This window comes from Oreochromis niloticus, linkage group LG13 (assembly GCF_001858045.2).
Source record: "Oreochromis niloticus isolate F11D_XX linkage group LG13, O_niloticus_UMD_NMBU, whole genome shotgun sequence".
Lineage (NCBI taxonomy): Eukaryota > Metazoa > Chordata > Actinopteri > Cichliformes > Cichlidae > Oreochromis > Oreochromis niloticus.
The window spans coordinates 9105163-9123956 of record NC_031978.2 but is presented as its reverse complement, the minus strand read 5'-3'; the positions used below and the strand labels follow the sequence as shown (position 1 = coordinate 9123956).

General features: G+C 39.5%; 1 protein-coding gene across 1 annotated transcript in view; it reads left to right on the top strand.

Annotated features, from left to right (window-relative positions):
• The window catches only part of ppp3r1a (protein phosphatase 3, regulatory subunit B, alpha a), a 30299-nt gene continuing 11505 nt past the window's right edge, over nucleotides 1–18794 (top strand). Inside the window, exons 1-2 of the mRNA XM_003438321.3 lie at nucleotides 1–335; nucleotides 13542–13581. Of these exons, the coding sequence (XP_003438369.1) occupies nucleotides 333–335; nucleotides 13542–13581 (43 nt within the window). The 5' untranslated portion in view covers nucleotides 1–332. The remainder of the gene's footprint in view (nucleotides 336–13541; nucleotides 13582–18794) is intronic.

The following is an 18794-nucleotide window of genomic DNA, read 5'->3' as shown; positions in this document are numbered from 1 at the left end:
CCGGATGTACAGTACTGCTGCACCTCCCCCCCTTCGACTCTTCTCTCCTCCCCTCCGCCACCGCCTGCTTGTCAAACCGAACCTCCTCCTCCGCTTACTGTCCCCTCCCAGCGGGTCTCCCTCCCTTCAGCCACTGCAGTGAAAGCCTCGGTGAAGGAGAGAGAAACGGTTAAGAGATCCTGAACCTGGGTGTAAAGCCAGGACGAGAGCCGAGAGCACCTACAGCGTATTTTTCTTGTATTTCTCGTCACAGCTCGGCGGCCTGCTGACTTCTGCTGTTGTAACCTCCTTTTCCGTTCACATCGCTTGGATTTCATCATCCGACCTGCAAGATGGTAAGCAGCAACGACTCCTATTTTCAACCTCCGCCGACTGGTGAACACACCACTGGACAGGCCTGTGCTTTAATGTGTCGAATATAGTTCAGTTTTGACAGGTTCTTGCTCGTAGCGAGCGTTCCGCTTTGAGTGAACGGTCGAAAAAACGTAGAGCTGTGGCGAGAAGGAAACGCTTTTCTCACCCACTTTTGGCTCCCTGTCGCGCTCTCCGTGCAATACCCCAGGGCTGACAGTAGCCTGCAGCTTGTGGCCCAGATATTTCTTATCCCTTCTCGACATAGCCTACACTCTTATTAGCAACTAGGCCTGTGCAAATGAGTTTTCGAAACAAAAATACACGCTTATTAAGCCTAGGCTGGCGACTATTTGTGGCACATTTGACACAGCAGGCAGGAAAATGTAACGGCTGCTTATGTTAGGTCTTTGCTCCTACTATATCGCACTGCATTCAAGATATATAACATCCATCTCGGTGTGTTTTCTGGATAGCATGGCGCTGTGTTGATGGTTGCAACATTGTTTCGTCTGAGCCACTAAACTGTGATAAGTGCAATAATCGGCCGAGGCTACATTTGTATCATTTCTACCTGTGGTTGTAGAGGAGGCTTCCATAGTAGGCCACAGGCTTGTTCCTGCAACACACACTTCATACGATTGTATGGTGTGTGTGTGCGCGCCTATACATCGAGGATACATCGAGGGATATGTCCAAAATGCTTTACAGTAGGGTTGTTAAACATGTGGCCCGAGGACCAAAAGCAGCCAACTACAGGGTCCAATTCCACCCACCGGATAGCTTTGCAAAGACATTAATTACTCTCTTTATTTGAATAAAATGCACTGCAGTTCTTGGTCTGGCGACGTGATGCCACCATTACTACACACGAGAAATCATGTATGCAAAATAGTGGAAGTATTTTTAGATATAGCCAAATTTTTACAATTGTAAAGGCATAAAATGCTATTTTTTTTGTCTATTTACAAAAACTGGACATGTAAGAGTTTTGTGCCTATTTTGGATCCACTGTGATCTGTGAATTGTAATGTACATGTAATGACGGTTGGACCTGCCAAATATAGTAAAATGGACATGTTGAAATTCATTTGTTTTTATGTATTTATCTTAATTACACCTTCATTTTACAATTGATGGGTCATCAAATGTGAAAAAATGAACATTTGAAGAAGCCGCTTGTAGTTCTTTGCACTTATAAAAGAGAGGAGACATTTAAAGGGGTGTTTTTCATACAGGCTATTATGCAATAGTTTTACTGGTCTGGCCCACTTGAGATCAGATTGCGCCCATGAAAAAAGTGAATATGACACCTCTGCTTTACAGAGCAATTATAAACATAGGCATTTATTTAATCATTCTTATTTTAATAAGAGAAGTAGTTAATTAGTAGTAGTAGTACATAAGTAAATAAATTGTATAAGCATAGGCTGATATAGGGAAAGAAGAGGCTAAGGGGGATGAAGGTGGGTCTTTCGATGGCTTTGAAAAATCCAGATTGGGGACAATAACTGAAAACGCTTTGTCGTCTTCAGGTTGAGGTAGGTACCAGGAATAAAGAGCAGTGATTGCTCATTAAATAGGCTGACCTTTGCATATTCAAGGCTACCCCCATATCTAACCTCTAACCCCAATGTTGTCCCAAAAGCCTCATTTACACTACAGAATGACTACAGACCGTATTTATTGACAGTTCACCGATGATATAAAATACGCAGTATCAACCACATGCACACTAGCTATTGGTCTTATTTATAATCTGTCTAGGGAGGGAGAATTTCCTGTTTTCTTGCTGTCTGGAAAAGGAAAAATTAAAAGATTAATTCTTATTTGGGTTATGCTAACAACATGCTAACATGTTAGTTCATGCTAACACTTATGACATCTATAAAGTAAACGGTTATTAGAAACAGTGTTAACATTTTCGTTATTTTTTTTTTCTTCTATAAAATGTTAACCAAAGTCAGATAGTTTGTCATGACTTGCTATACCCAAAATGAATTGGCTATTATTAGACCTTTTTTCCCCTTCTTTAATCTGTGTTGTGCATATTGACTTAGAACATTCAATCTTGGGAAGGCTATTGTGTAAGTACATTCCCATTTGCCACTGCATTGCTACTTGACGTAGTATGTACTCTCCAGGTGCATATCCTTCCTGATAATCAAGATTAGAGAAGCAAAACCTCACTTCTGTATATACTAGCTGATGTAAAATTACCAGTTCTACAATCTCTTTTCACTAAGGCGATATGAGGGTTGGTCCGGAGCCAGTGCCTAATCTCGAAGCAATTTGTCACATAATGACAGCAGGATCTCGCCATTAGAACTTTATCAAGGCGGTATCAACACTTTTGCAGCTTTAGAACTGAGAACTACTCGTGTCAAACACTAGAGGTGGGATTATTGTGACCAAGTAAAACTTTGTGACCATGTTGATGCCAGTGTCTAATGTAATTTAAAAAGGGGGGGAAAAAGCAGAGATTTGGTATGACTGTGAATTCAGAGCGGTGTATAAGCCAATGAAACCATTCCTGCTCTCATTTTTCCTGCAATTTTTATGTTGTCATGTTGGGACTCATTGTAAACAGCAGTTGCTGTTTATAGATTGCATTTGCATGTAGAAGCTTTGGGTTGAATATGACCGTGTTGCACATGTTTAGTTTAATTAAGCATACATTTATAATAATCCTGACTGTATGACCGTAACAGTGTTTAAAAAAAAAAAAAAGATTGTAAACACCTGGTGTATATCACGCCCATGGATATTTGTAAAATGTTTATTCAGCGAAATGTAGAAGCGACAGACTGTATTATGTTATTATGTTTTTTATTTGTAGTACTGCGGTCTAGGTAACAAACCACAAAAACAAAATTGTGCGTACGTAGACATCTCATTCACTGGTTTTGCTGCTCGTTCACAGAGGTGTGATTGCGGTGGGTTGAGGCCCTTGCTTGCAAATACATAAAAGGAACTGTTGTCCAGTCTGTTGGTAGAGTTATTGCTGTTTCTTTTTTTATTGTAAAGAAATAAATGAAATTTCCTGATCTGACACTTCACCAGTCCGGGCCTAGGAACATGTTTGCATTATTGTAAAGAGGGTATTTGGAAACTGGGTTATTAGAAGTGAGCGTTACTCATATAATTGCTATACAACTATCAGGGGCCTACATCATCCCTGACTTTAATTCTGCATAAATTAGTGCAAAAATTTGCATCTGTAAATAGAAAGGAATTCATAAGTCACACACAAAAACCAGCTATTAAGAGCAGCATCTCATTACTTGGGGGCAGCAGTAACGGGGGGGTTCTTTACTTTGTCAGAGGAAACATTTTTTCCTGTTATGCTTACCTTGTTAGATTTGCCCTGCAGCCATCTCAACTATCAGACCGTGGATTGTCAGGACATGCACGTCCTGCAGCCACTGTGGCAACCTATGGCTTGTCAGATGTATTCTTCTCAGCCGCAAGGAGAGGTTGGGGGCAGGGATGCGCAGTTGCTTAAGCATGTAGTGGAATGATCTGATGCTAAGGGGACCATATGCTGCCTAGCAATCAAGCGCCACCCACATAAGGATTGAGCTGTAGCTAATGTAAAAGAGATAAAAGCCACAGTGAACCACCAACAGAAGTGATGATCAACACTACGTGATCCACACAGCACTTCCAACCAGCCCACTCAAACGGGATTTATTCTCCTCACTGGCCATTGCATCTCTGCAGAGTCCATGGCTTGCACTGGAGCCAGCAGTCACCAACATAAGCTAAACTTGTCAGTTTCTTCAATAAACACACCTATTTGTATGGAAATCTATGTGAACAGTGAAAAGAAAAGTTTATAAAGTATAATTCAGAACTTACCTCTATAACCATTGGTAGGAACTTGATCCTCAGTGGATTTGTGGTACGAGAGACAGTTCAATAGAGCTTAAAGGTCAGAGGGCCTTTTTTGTAGACTTACAAAGGGTGGGCAGTAGGATAAATTTACTCTTGGCAAGAATCTATAGCTGATTGATGGCTTTGGGGATGATTTTTAAATCACATTTACCTCTTCAGCATTCAAGGCATCAAAAGTACTACATTTAATTAACCTCTAAAAGCATATTTTGCACACTGTCAGTGGTAACAATGGAACCAACAGTATGGGGCTTCATTAACTAATAGCTACTGTCTTCAGCATTTTATCTGCCCTGAAACAATTTACCTGCAGTGGTCCATAGGTTTAGCGCATTAATGTAATCTCCTGTTGCTGGCTGAAATGATGACTTTGGTTGCCTAACCCCAATACCTACTCTTCACCAATGTGATGGAGAAAAATGATTGAAATCCTTAATATACTGCTGTAATATATAAAAAAGGAACATCATTTGCTTTTAGGTCTTGTAACTTACTTGCATTGATACTCCTGCTGAGGCTACCGTTGAGGCTAGAGTTGCCTCCTGAATGAATCCTCACAGAAGTAGTATTTGTTAGTTTAAACTAAAATGATAAGCTTTTAAGATTTTGAAATTATTCATTCAGTAGCAATTCTGAGGATATATGAATCATACTTTAGTGTAGCCAGAAATAACCTTGCATCTCATTTAATACTACATGCTTTGTTATGTGAAACTCCAGGCGGGCTCAGACAGTAAATGAAAAATATATGTAGCCACCTGTCACCCATCAACTGTGTGCACTACGGCTTTGAACCCAAGAGTGTGGCATTTTGTCTGTACATATTTGTACATGTACATTTCAAAATGGGGCATGATGAGCAAATGAAAAAACTGATAACTCTCACGATTATACGGTAGCAACTTTTCAGTTATCTGGTAGGTATTATACTTTTCCGTGATGTTGTCCACTAATTGCAATGCTAGCCTTAATCATGCCATGATTTGTCATCTACTTGACACCTTGATTTACAAACTAGAACATCATGTTGTATTAAATAAGATCTTAATCTAGTAATTGGGACGATCCATTCCTCGGGAACATTTTTATAGGGATAATAAATCCACTGGTCTCATTTTTTTTGTGTGAATAGAGGGTTTGCCCCCCTGGTGTTCACACAAAAAATGGAGCTATAACTTTCAGACCTGGAGGTTACAACTATTCTTTATACTAAGGATGGTCCGATCAAGTACCAATCCTGTACCAGTGGTAAATTAATAATCAATATCGTTGAGTGTGAGGAAGAGACTGGAAATCATTATTTTGTGAAAGGACAACTTCAACAGCAAGCCTAACCTTGTAGAATAAAATGTAATTATTTACAGTTACAGTAGCCACTGTAGTTTCTTTTTTCCTCATCATACATGTGCGTTATCAGGAGACAGCTGAAGTGAAATAACGGGTTGTTATCAGCAGAGTTAAATATTTTCCCACCATATATATATAATAAAAACTTATTACACCCAACCCACGTCTGTCTGACTTCTTATATTAGGTCTCTGACCAAACATGATGGGATTGAAAGTAAATTTGTGAGAAAGACAGAGATAGCATTGTCACTGTCAGATCTTTTCACTCGTGTCAGAACCGTTTAAAGTAAAGTAAATGGGGGAAAAAAACTTTTGCAGACATACTGTTGGTGTAGCTGCATGAAATACCTCTAAACTGCTGTCTCTCTGTTACCTTTCTCCATGCTACATTAGCTCTGCTGCTAGCTGCTGCTGTCATGTGGCAAAGTAAGCACAGAACAGCACAGAACTGAACTAAATGGATTAGACCACGAATCAGATCGTTGTCACTGATATCCGATCTAGCTTTTTGGGTCGGTATCGGATCGATATACGATCCTAATATTGGGTCGGTGCATCCCTACTCTATACCCTGTCTTTAGTTTTTACTTGCCCTTTACAAACTTTTATTATTTAACACAATATACAATCATACATATTTGAGGAGCTATGGTTAACAATGGTTAACAGTGAAGTATAAAGATGGTCGACATGGATTAAAAAAAAAAGAAAGATGTTTTTCAGTACTTGGCAAATACAGTGTAGTTTTATCTCCACTATGTTAATTCATAAGAAGATTTAGGCATTGTTAGTTTACATAGAATTATGAGGCTTTCAAAACCCTCAGAAGACAGGCCCAAACCAAGGATAGAAATGGCTGAGAGGATTAGCCCTGCTGGAGTTCCTTCAGGCTGCTGAGATTGTGGTAATTATTTTCATATTTGCACTTGACTCCTAAATCTTGTACAGATCCTCACCACATTTGCAGACAGCCGCACGCATCCATGGAGAAACACACACACACACACACACACACACACACACACACACACACACACACACATTCTCATAAAAGCAAGCATAGATGCAAACACGCCAACCAAGACAATATTGCAAAACACGATTACAAAGGTGAGAGACGATGGAGAGGAGCAGGAGAATAATTGAGTGCCTCTTCAAACAGACAAATGGCTTCAAACTAGCAATGGTTTATTTTAAGTCTATGTAACTGAGCCTGTTTTTTTTGTTTCTTTGTTTTTTGGGGGTTTTCTTTTCTTCCTAAGAGATAATTCTCAGTCAGTTGGTTATTAGCCTGGATTTTGCCTGCTGTACACAGTTAGGCTAAAAAATAAGGGGTGAAGTCTATTTAAAAAGCAGCCTGAAAGCACAGCACAGCTCAGCTCTGCTCTCTGCTGTGAGGCTTCGTAATGTTTACCACAAAGCTTGGCTATATGGTAAGCTTGATACTTACAGACACATTTGTGCGGAGGAGGGGAGTCTTGTGATCCCTGAACTAACCAAATAAGCAGAGCAGAAAGAAAACGCGCAACAAGTAAACTGGCAGCTCTGCACAACAACAACACACTATTTTCACCTCAAGAGTAATAGGTCAGTAACTTAAGTTGTGTGGAAAAGTAATTCAGACGCACCAAACTGTACACACACAGATGTCTTTACATGGAATGCTGTTTTAATTGATTCCCTGTGTCCACATCCACACAGTGCACATAGCAGAGTTCTTTGCTTTTGAGATGGCGTTCTGCTTCTGTGAACAGTAATTTTGCTTCTCACAAGTTCCCATAGAGCTTAAAGACAACATCAGTTGCATATTTTTATTTAGCCAACATCCCCACTCCCAACGTACTGAGACCTTTAAGCTCTATAACAAAGAAAGGATGTTAGATGTCTTGGTGACATAACTTCTTACTCATTAGTGTTGCTAAACTTAACCTTTACCCTAACCATAACCGCAGGTGTGTTAATTTTTTTTAAAAAAAAGGGGGTTTCCTTTAAGTACTGGGCAAAGGGATTGCCTCATACACATGTAGCCTGCAAGCTAACGATAATTAAAGGGAAATAAATGGAGACTAGGTAGAGTATCAGTCCAGATTTCATCCTTAGCCACGAAAGTCTAGTACATAAATACTCAAAGCAGAGAATTAAAGTCAAATCAGGGATCTTTAATACTTGAAAGCATTCATTTTCAGGACAGCCTTTGTGTTGACTTGAAATGTGATAATAGCTGCTATGATTTCAGACTCACATTGGTGGCCAAGCCAAAGACTCAAAGCAATTCTGATTACATTATCTGCTCATCTGCTGAAAGTGTCATCAGCAGTTTACCCTAAGGAATCGTAAGAAGCCAGAGAAACAGTGGCTCACATAGATTGTCTTGTATTCAGTAGGATTTTCGGAATTTTTTTTTCTTGCATTTGGTGTTACTTTAACGAGCAATAACTGATTATTAATGCACACTAGTGACTGTCTTTCACTTGAACTGTTTCAGTGTTATTATGCATAAATATATAACTAAGGGTGATAATGTTTTCATCTAAATTAAAAACAATCTAGGCAAGAAATATAGATTGGTCCAGTGTGTCTCTGAGTCTAATGTTCATGGTGTTATGCACAGTATCTCAGGCACCACTGTTAGGATTCAGCAAGTGATGTGTGCCTCTGCTTTGTTCCTGCATTTTCTACGCTATGCTAATTTGCCTAGAGCACACACTGCAGTGTTGATTAATTTTTAGGATTTATGCAAGTCATCGCTTCATTCCAGCATGTTCTACATTGGGCTCGCTGCACTCAGGGCACCACAGAGCAAGTGTGTACGTGAGTGTTGCAATTCTGATTTAATCACGGTAGAAAAATGTGTGGAAATGTGTATACATTTTTAGTTTTGTTGAGGTTTAGGTGCAAAATGACTGTCTTATTGTGGCCCACCCTCGCCTTATGTTTTCAAGGCTGAATTTCATAGATTTTTGGGGGCAGCATCGCTCCATTTTTGCTTTTAAATTTCTTGGCTGGCCTTTATATTGCACTTTAAGTAATGACTTGTCATCAGCTCCATTAACATTATCTTCACCTTACCAGTTTCTCCTCTGCTCTGTGCACACACAAAAAATTCATCTTTTATTTAGCAATGAAAAAAATCTTATATCTATAGAGGGAGGGCTGCCAATAGTAAGGACATATTGGAACCTCTGCTGTACTGTTCACCTGTTTATGACTTCATATGACTAAGTTTTCTGCCTTTTAGAATAAATTAGAAATGCAGTTTCTCGCTCACTTTGTACCTTCTTATTATTTCAATTTGTTATGAGAATATATTCTCACATCTTGCCAGAGCCTGAAAAAGTCCTCCAAGTCTTCAGGCCCATGTATTGAATTCTTCACTCACTGATGTTATTACTGGGCCCTGTGGGTCTGTAATTGGCCAGATTCTTGTGCCGGTCATTTCTTTGCGACTCAACCGGCCGTGATGCCAAACTCTTCATTATACAGAATGTGTTTTGTGCGCTGAGACCTAATTGATTCTGAATGAATCATGCATTATAAATGAGCCAACACTAGTCTTTCTCTTGTTCCTGTGCCTGTGTTCTGGTCTGTGTATGTAAGATGCTTTTTTATTTCATGTATCACCCTCCCCTTTTCTGAATTTTTATAATCATCCATCTGGTATCCATCATGAGTATTTATGGCTGAACAAGAGCTGCCGAGGTGGTTTATTACAGAAGACATGACAAGAGTTACTCCTGACACCAGGAGGTAGGCCTTAGTAAGTAAACCTGTAATCCTCAAAACCAAATCTTCTTTGCAGTAAGTCTATTTACCTCCAGAGACCCTATAGCTAACACTGAACTGAGAGTGGCTGTTAGGGATGTAGTTAGGAGTATGCTCCTCAAACATTTGCACACCATTTTGTTGAGGTAGTTATTACAAAGTCTGCTTTTTTCATTATTTGTTTTGTTTTAGAGAGGCTTCCTAAATGTCAAAAATGACATAAAAATGTTATCTGTTAATCGCTTTTGGTCCATTTGATTCTAAAAGATTTACAAGATTTAAAAGCCATGAACAAAAAAAGTGACCTGTTCTGTTTAACTTGGATCATCTTTTGTTTTGTCATAGTTGTTTGTTAAGTCTCATAGCAGGTAGAGGAAGCACCGAGAACCTGTCCTTGAACTCAAAGACATTTGCTCAAGGCCTTCAGTTTCAAATCCTATTGAAGTTTTGAAGCAAGTCATCACATTTCTGTAGAGCTATGCTATTCTGTAGCTGAGTGAGCGCCATATAGGCGAGCAAACTAAAGGACTTTTCCCTACGGGATCAATAAAGTATCACATTGTCACTATTACAGAGCCACACAGGCAATGGGACACCCAACCCCAGTAATGGTGGAGTCATGTGCTACGCATTGGAATTCAATCCCTTAAACTGGCAGCACCCAGCCATTGCCAACTTGTTCCAGAGAGAAAAACCATGTCAACCTCTGATCATTGCACTAGCGACTGACTCCACTCTGATAGGGTGTCAAATGCTAAGGCGTTCTCCTGGCTAATCCTGTGTCACCTCTTTCTCCTCACTGCTCTTAAAATACCTCAACTTCTGTGAGGTAAGTCTGCTGTTACACAGCAGCACAACAACAACCTGGTATATGACATAACTGGCTCTAGTTTGTTTTTTTTCCTCTCTAACCAAAATGAATAATGTGAGTAAATTATGAGTAGTGCTAATAATATGAGTACTACTTTAATATTTGTCCTGGCAACCAATTGTGAGCTCTAATTTACATTCATGCTTCAGCATAGTTAAAGCTCTGTTTGCTGTTAGATGTAAAAATAATGCCTATGTATCCTCAAGATCAAAAACGGTAGGATTCTTTTCTGTAGTTCATTTACATTACATTTACCTTCACCACAGTTATTTAACTTTTTGTTGCATTCATCAAACAGTGTTGGATGTTAAGCACACTGAGAACTAATAGGCTCAATCTGGAAAAATTCAGTGTCTTGTGCTGAATCACTGGCAGTTACCACACAGTGCGGCGTAGTTAGATTTCTGTCTGAGATTATCTGAAAACATCCTTGCGTCATTGAAACAGGCAATGATAACATCACAAGATCAAGGCAACTGCAGTTTTTAGAGCCACATGCCACAGTTATATCTCTACTGACTGCAAGGTCCCGAGGCACGATAGATGTTGCCCTGTTCCTGCCTGATGGTAAAATAGTAAATGGACTTTTTTTTTTTTTTTTTTTTAAATCTAACAGCCTCATTCACCCAATCACACATACATTCATAAAACTGCTTTTGTCTGTACCTAAGATCAAATACCAGACTTTCCAATTTTCTGAAATATGAATTTAAAAAAAATCTACTGTATTTTATTTTAATCTTTTTAATCTAATTTATTTTAATCTAATATGTTGCATTTGAAATGGTTCTAATGGTCACCTTATACAGCGTTGATACACTAGTTGTGAGTTAATACTACCACCTTAGTGCCCATACAGCCTCCCCACACTCACACTGTTGTCTTTTTATTGTTAAGTCAGTATATAGCCTAGTTTTGTTCATCTCTTAACACCTAGAAATTTCAGCCCCTCTGTGCTGTGGCAATACTTTTGTCCTGGCTATCAGAAATGGCATCGAATATTGAATTGTTTCAGATATTATTAGATTTTTTCTTATGTAGTGATCTAGTTTGCATTTAAATGGGCTACCCATAATAAAAATTCATAATTTCAACTATTTGAGAGTGCATTTGCATTTATATTGTTGGCAATCTTATTAAGTTGGGATCAGATCTCACAGGAAAGAAGTGTTCTGTGACTTCCTGTAGAAACAAAAAGCTGATGGAAACAGTCCGACTTTACTGCAGCTCTTTGTCTCCACCCCCTGTTGGTGCCACCTGCTCTCATCCACTTTCCAGGCGAGGTGGAGTCTGCGTGGAAAGTGTCCCTACTGCTCCTTTCTGTCAGACTTTAGTGGAAAGGAGATGGACCACCACTCACTGAATTATTTTTATTTATTTTTTTACTGCTATTCATGGAATTTGAAAAATTCTGACTGAGTGGTACCATCAGAAAAGAAAGATCAGAGAGCGTTGTAGGTCTAGTTTGGCCTTCTTTGATGGAACTGCAGGACATTTTTGGCGACGTGGGCCGTGTAGCTGTAACCTCACCTCTCTGCTTCAGAGACTCCTCATTTGTTCACTCCGCCAGAAATCATATTTGGGCTGAGTCGACACTTCACTGTTGGATAAGATGGGATGCGCATGTGGCTGCAGCCAATGCCACACACTGCCGTGCAGAAGAGCCAGGGACTGCAGGGTTTTCCGGATGGCGTTGTTCTTTTGAAGATTTAATGCAGTGCGTTGATACATGACTTTATAAAGAGTCTGCAGGTGTTTAAAAAAAGAAAGTAATTTAATTTATGTTAGAAAAAACCTTGCATGGACTGTGGTGTACTGTTTGAAATGACTTTCTTTGCATTATCTGGTAGCTAAAATCTGAAACAACAGTTAGAGATAATGGGTATCACAAAAGTGTGTCTCAACTTGTTAATGCAGGCTTTCTCCAGCTTTGTGTTTGGGGCATATTTGATGTGTCATTTGACTCATCTCTGCATAGATAGATAGAAGAAGTGCATTTAGGTCTGATTACGGTTGTATAATAACGACACGGAAATTTCTTTAGGTTTGGCCAAATCTATTTTCAATATTCTGTGGTAATAAATGTTCATTTTTTCCCTTTCAGCTGTAATGCAAAACATGTAGAACATATTTATTCATTTTCTCTATCATCAAGTTCCTTTGGTACAGTGACACACAAAGTTTGCATTGAAGACATTTGTATATAGGGATATGATCTTAGGTAACTTTATTGCACTCCTTCATTTGGTTTTATATATTTGAACCACATTTTAAGAAGAAATATATAAAGCCTGTTCCCTCTGCTGAGGATCTGCCTCACTAAAATAATTGTGCTGCTAATGGCCAGGTGAAGAGGAACTGTTCTTCGTGACACTGAAAACTCTGACTTTAGGCTCTAAGCTATTTCACTCCCTTCATATGAACCCCATAACCATTATGTGTGACTCTGGGTCTAATAGCACTGACTATAATTTACTAAATGAACTTTATGTTTTAAACAGCTGAGGAATGTTATGTTTATAGACTAACGTACAACCAGAAGTGTTTTTGCCAGTGTCGTGGCCTCCTGCTGCTCTTCAAAAACACACTGTAAGCTTAAGCAAATTTTGAGTTGACTTCATTTTTCAGACATAGAGGCTACAGGACATCGTTTACAGTGTCTATGGTTACAATCCATTACTTTGAATTTAACAATAAAGCCATTCATTTTCAGTCTTGATTCTGCATCTTGGCAACATGTGCTGGCAAGATCGGTTACACTTCCATTTCTTTTTTTCTTTTTCTTTTTTTCTGGAATTCCTGGAATTCTTTGTGTTAGATTAAATACACAAATCAAATACAAACGCATATGAATGTCCTGTTGGCCGCTCTATTACTGTCACTGATAAAATGTGGTATGAAAATGAATCCTGTGCCTAACAAAGATCATGTGGCCCTATTGTATGTTGTCTTTCCTCGTAGGTGCCATTGTTTGTTTGATCAACAAGGAAGCAGTCTGTGTTTTGTCGAAAAGTATTTGTACATGTCTGTGCTGCACTAACTTCTAATCAGTGCACATGTGCTGAAGAGTTTTCATACTCTTATTAATAAAAATAAAAAAAGAAGAAGTTCAGAATTAGACTGTGCAGATTGACTGGATCCTATTGGCTTCTCACAAACTGCTGTAGTCTGGGGTCTTTAAATAAATTTAACTGATATGAGTGATGTTGGGTAAAACTTGTTACTGTTATTGCACATAATTTGAAATATTTGTGCTTTTGTGATATTTGTTACAGCCTAAACTGAACTTTCTGCTTTTCTTCTTTCTTCAGGGAAATGAAGCCAGTTACCCCCTGGAGATGTGCTCACACTGTAAGTAGCTTAAATCTTTGCTTGATCTAATTGTACAAAACTTCGTTTACTAAAAAAACATAAAATAAAACTTTATTTGATCCGTTTTCTGGGCTTTTTGACATGACTAGTAAATAACCAATATTTTGATGACTCTCCAGTAAGGAGACAGCGTTCATTTGGTGTAAAGGGTAAAAATCAGTACTACAAATTGGGTGTAACATCCAGTTTACAGATTTTGAATGTCCTCTGATAAATGAATGTCTGGTATTTCTGCTGATCTCATTTCCTCCTTTGGGTTAAAAATCTTTATAATTAAAAATCTCCTACAGCATTATTTTAACTACATCATAACTTAGCTGCATTTTATGATTTATCATGCATAAGTGATGAAATGGTGAAGACATTGTCTTGGAATCAGTCTCTTATGCTCTTTTTATCTTTACAAGATGTCTGCCTGGTAGACAGACATATTCAGGTTTATGAGCTCAAGAGGAGGAGGAGAGCTGAAGATATGACTCACATTTCTTCTTTGCTGGCCTCCTTCACCTTCCCTACCTGATGATGCACATCCACACAAGCTCATACAGCTTTGTGTTGTTGAAAGGTCCTCAGAGATGCAGATTTCTCACCAGCTCTCTTTGGTGCAAACTGCACATTTTTACACCTGCTAAAAAGGGTGCGCTGCTGGATGTGTTTAATGAGTGCTGAGACTGTGACAGGTCCCTCGTAGTTTAGGGGTACTTCAGGGACCGTGCTGCTGTTTAGATTGACCTTCAGACAAGAAGAATCATTTTTGCATCAGGATTACCGAGGCTGTTGTGAGTTTTGGTGTCACAGTGTAAAAAAAAATAGTCTTGTATGAGGCAGAATTGCATTAAAATAAACTTCTTCTCCACAACTATTATTGTATGTTATAATCTTGATCAAACCAGGTAAAACAGGCAATGTGATGGAGATGGGATGGAGAGGTGTAGGAAGGGCAGGAATTTTAGTAGTAGTAGTTTTTCTGCAATTTCTTTCATAGTCAAGGAACATCCACAGGGATTTTGTTAATTTGCAAGTATTGCAGCTGGGGATGACTTTGCAACAACAGACGATTTGCTTGCCTTATGTTTAAGCTGTAAATTATGAGTTAATTTGTTTTAAAGTTAATTTGTTATTTTATTATAATTATATTTGCATAGGATGCTTACCATGACAGACATACGCATAAAAATATTCAAAATGACATTTTGAATATTTTTTTTTATATTTTTAATGACACAGTGCGTGTGCACTGTGGCTTTTCCATACTTAGATTGTCCTACTGTAACATTGTGGGGAACGGGACCTTGGCCTGCTGGGCCTTCCAGCCATTCCTTCCCCAGGATTATACCACCATAGCGAGGGAGATGAATTTTGGATGATGCATGACCCTGTAATGAACCCATAAAGGAATTCTGTAATCAGTCCAGGATATTAACAGCTTCACTGTCCTTTTGTCTTTGTCGTGCTCTCTCTAGCTACATTTTTCCTGGTTACCATTGTCTAATTGTCTTTCTCCTTCTCTTTCAATGTTATCAATCCTATTTGCTGTTTGTTTTTAAATGCGTTACTTAGGCATCAAATACAGACGCTGACAAGAAATGCCAAATTGAGAATGCAATACCCGGATGTGTTTCTCCTATTGCTCCGATGGCTCCATTTGTGTCATGGTTACACAGACATGAGCCAAAATTAAACTTGGGTGACCTCCCACATTTAAGGCCTGTTCTAGATCTGACCATATGCATACATCAGTGGTATAGCAATGAGCTAGCACAGCTAGCTAGCTACTGCTTGTTTCAGCCAAAAACATTTTAGATGGGATGTGTATGTAAGTGTTTCCTAGATCACCAAAATCTGTGTGACCAACTATCAGATCCAAAGTAATTAGTAACGACAAAACTGTTTTATATGTGTACAGATACACATAATATGCAGACATGTGGGAATTTAGGAAAGAGAATGATGATTTCCTCCTATATATTAGGCATTGTGTTTTTTGTTTTTTTTTATTATTATGTTAGAAGATATTTGCTTCTGTTATTATTGTAAAATTTGCTATCCAACTTATTTCTTAGCTCTGAGTCCTGCTATTTTCGCTTTTTATTTGTTGTTTTATTTTTTCCTATCTCTCTCGGGCCTTCACTTGCTGTCTTCTCTCTGTCTCACCCTGCACTGACAGAGCAGCTGTTCAGCTCATCAAGTGCTTGGACAGGCAGGCACTCGACTGGCTGCTAAGAAATTAGCTCTGGCCCTCTGGTCAGAGAAATTCATCCTGCTGCACCTTTACTGCCCCACAGTCTGACTGAGTCTGATACCCGCTGCCATCAGACACTTTCTAACTCTGTTTGTGTGAAACATCTACATGAGTTTTTCTCCATGTGTTGCACTGATAAGATGGATTGTGAAATCGGGTCACATTCCATGCACAATCCCACTCGCCCTCTCCCTGGCCACATTGATCATAACTCTCCCTGCAACATGAGAAGCAGGGCCAGTCTAACAACTTGTGTTTGAAGGCTTGTGCTAACTGAGTTTTTTTGTTGAAATGCCACATGAAGAAAGTACAGCAACATTAATAGGGACTCTGGCTGACCTAAAGGGCTCAAGTCAAGTGAACAGTAGATGTCAGTAATTATGGGAATAATTGTGCCATCTAGCACGTGGCTTTGACTTGCTGCTAATCATTTAGCCTACTTTGCAGACATTACTGAGATATTTGTGTGTTGCATTTCAGCCTGACATGATTTTTGTCTCTATTTTCTGTGCTGGAGGATGAATTTCTGAAAGGCCTGTAGCCTCTTTTCAGTGCAGTGTCTCACCACTGCTGGCTTAAGCGAGCTTAGATCAGGCAGAATTTAATGGCCTACTTGTAACATTGTGCATAATTAGACAAACCACACGGACACACACCTCCTCACACATCCTTTTGCAGTACACACTCTGCTAAAGTATATGCACGCGCCCACTCTGTTCCGCCACTCTGTTCACCCCACACACACACACACACACACACACACACACACACACACACACACACACACACACACACACACACATAACCATGAAACCCCCCTCAACGCTTCATGCTCTCAGAGAAACGCAGCAGCGAGTTTGAAACCATTGCAGGTCTGTCTGCAGCCGCCAAAATAAATGGCGGGCGGCTTGCTGGAGTTCCTTGTTGCTAGGGGTTTCCCTGAGGGTGGGAGCCTGAGCCTCTGTCAGTGGGGGGTAGTGGGGTGAGTTGGGGGTTTTCTCATGACGGAACGGCTATAAATAAACACCATCAATGCTTTGCCCTGTCCTCGTCCTCAGTTTGGTTCAGGCAGGCAAGCTGTACATTGTTGGTGCAGCCAGATTAATCAGCCTAATGCACAGAGTGCTGCAGCTCTCAGCTGTATAGCCTTCTCACACTTGCAGTCTAAATGAGATAAGACTAACGCAGTGTGAGAGAAACACTGTATTTTTTTGTGTGTGTGCTTTTTTATTTAGTCCAAAAAACGGACTAAATTTAAAAAAAATTGACAGATAAACCAGAAGTCTTGCCTACTGCCTGCTCAATCACACTGCTTTAAACTGGCTGCTGTGCTCAAATTTTAGTCTAAACGCAACCTGAGTTGAATTACATTCAGCTGACCACATGGATGTTGACATAGCTGATATGCACCGTTACTCACTTCTAACGTTCTCATTTTGCATGTAAATCAAAGGTTTAGCATATATAACAATAAAATGGTTGCTATTTATGTAATAAATGCAATGTTATGTATCTAATTAGAGAAACTGAAACAATGTCAGTGAGAGCTTCTTAACTGGGAATTCTGCGGTATTAAAATACAGTACATGTGTGCACAGAGATTGAGAGGGAAGTAAACAAATGTGAAGAGTAACAGTTGGCAGCACTTCTGCAACATAGAGGGAGCTGATACATTTTCAAACAGGGAGGAAAATCCTGTGTTTGAATTTTGACAGTCTGTCCTAAGAAACAGCTTGTGACATCCTGCATGTGGCTTTAACTTCAACCTTACAACTGATCATATCACCCACCAAAATGCTGCCAGGCTGTATACGTCATGCAACACCGTTCAGTCAAAAATGACAGAGAGGATTTTTCATCCTTATGGCTCCTCCCTGTTCAAAAGGCAGGATAGCAGATATAAAATATGGTCTTGATCAAGAGAATTTGTTACTGTGTCTGTAGTATTGGGCATGCAATGCAGGAGGATTGTCAAAATTTAAAGCGGCATTTTTGTTTTTTTTCGCTTTCCCCACCCAATGTTACCTTCCCATGAGTTTAAAACTCCCAATCTCTAGATTGGTGTGCAGTCCTGTTATCCCTTCAGCAGTAATCTTGTCTTTCAATATGTTCTCTGGATTTTACACCCTCATTAGCTCACAACAGCCCCTTATTGGGGGACAGTGTCATATTTCATCCAGTGTCGAGTGTCATACTTGTGTTATTATTGAGCTGTGCATGCGACCTTTTCATATTTGCGAACCCTCACACTTTACCTTGTGTGCCTTGACAGCTGTATATGGCAGAATGTGCACTGTGATGCTCGCTAACATGCCAACTGAATTTTCGCTCTGCATCCCTCCCCTGCCCCGTTTGCCTCGTTTCAGGTTAGCTGTGTTAATGGAGTCACATGTCTCCATTAATGTGCAGGGTGAGCCGTTTTTAGGGCCGAGCATGCTTAAGAGGACACACTCATTAGTGATATTTTGGGAACATTGTGTTTTTTATAATTAAACAAAAATGGGGTGGAGACGCCAGTTGCACTTAGCAGATTTCCATTTCACACAGCTGTGCCGCTGTCTGATGGTTAGCTTGAGCTGACTGCTATCTTGTTACAGTTAAGTAGAGCATTTAGTGTGTGATCAGACCAACCTTTTGTGCAGCTACTCTGATAGACAGTTTCATATAAAAAGCACCCTTTGTTGCTTTAGATTTATTCTTTTATCAGCTGAATTTGCATTTTCAGATGACTCGTGATATGGGTGCTGTGAATTTAACAATTTTTGACACACACAAATACACACATTCCCCAAGAATGCCACTAACAGTACAGGAGGCCATGGAGGACGAGCTGTGTGCTGTAGACCAGAAGGAGGACCATTTGGCCAACCTTAGCAGATTTATTTATTTTTTGTTAAGTAATGCTTATGTGTGTTAGCCTCCTGTGTGCCCTCAAAGGCTGATGACATCT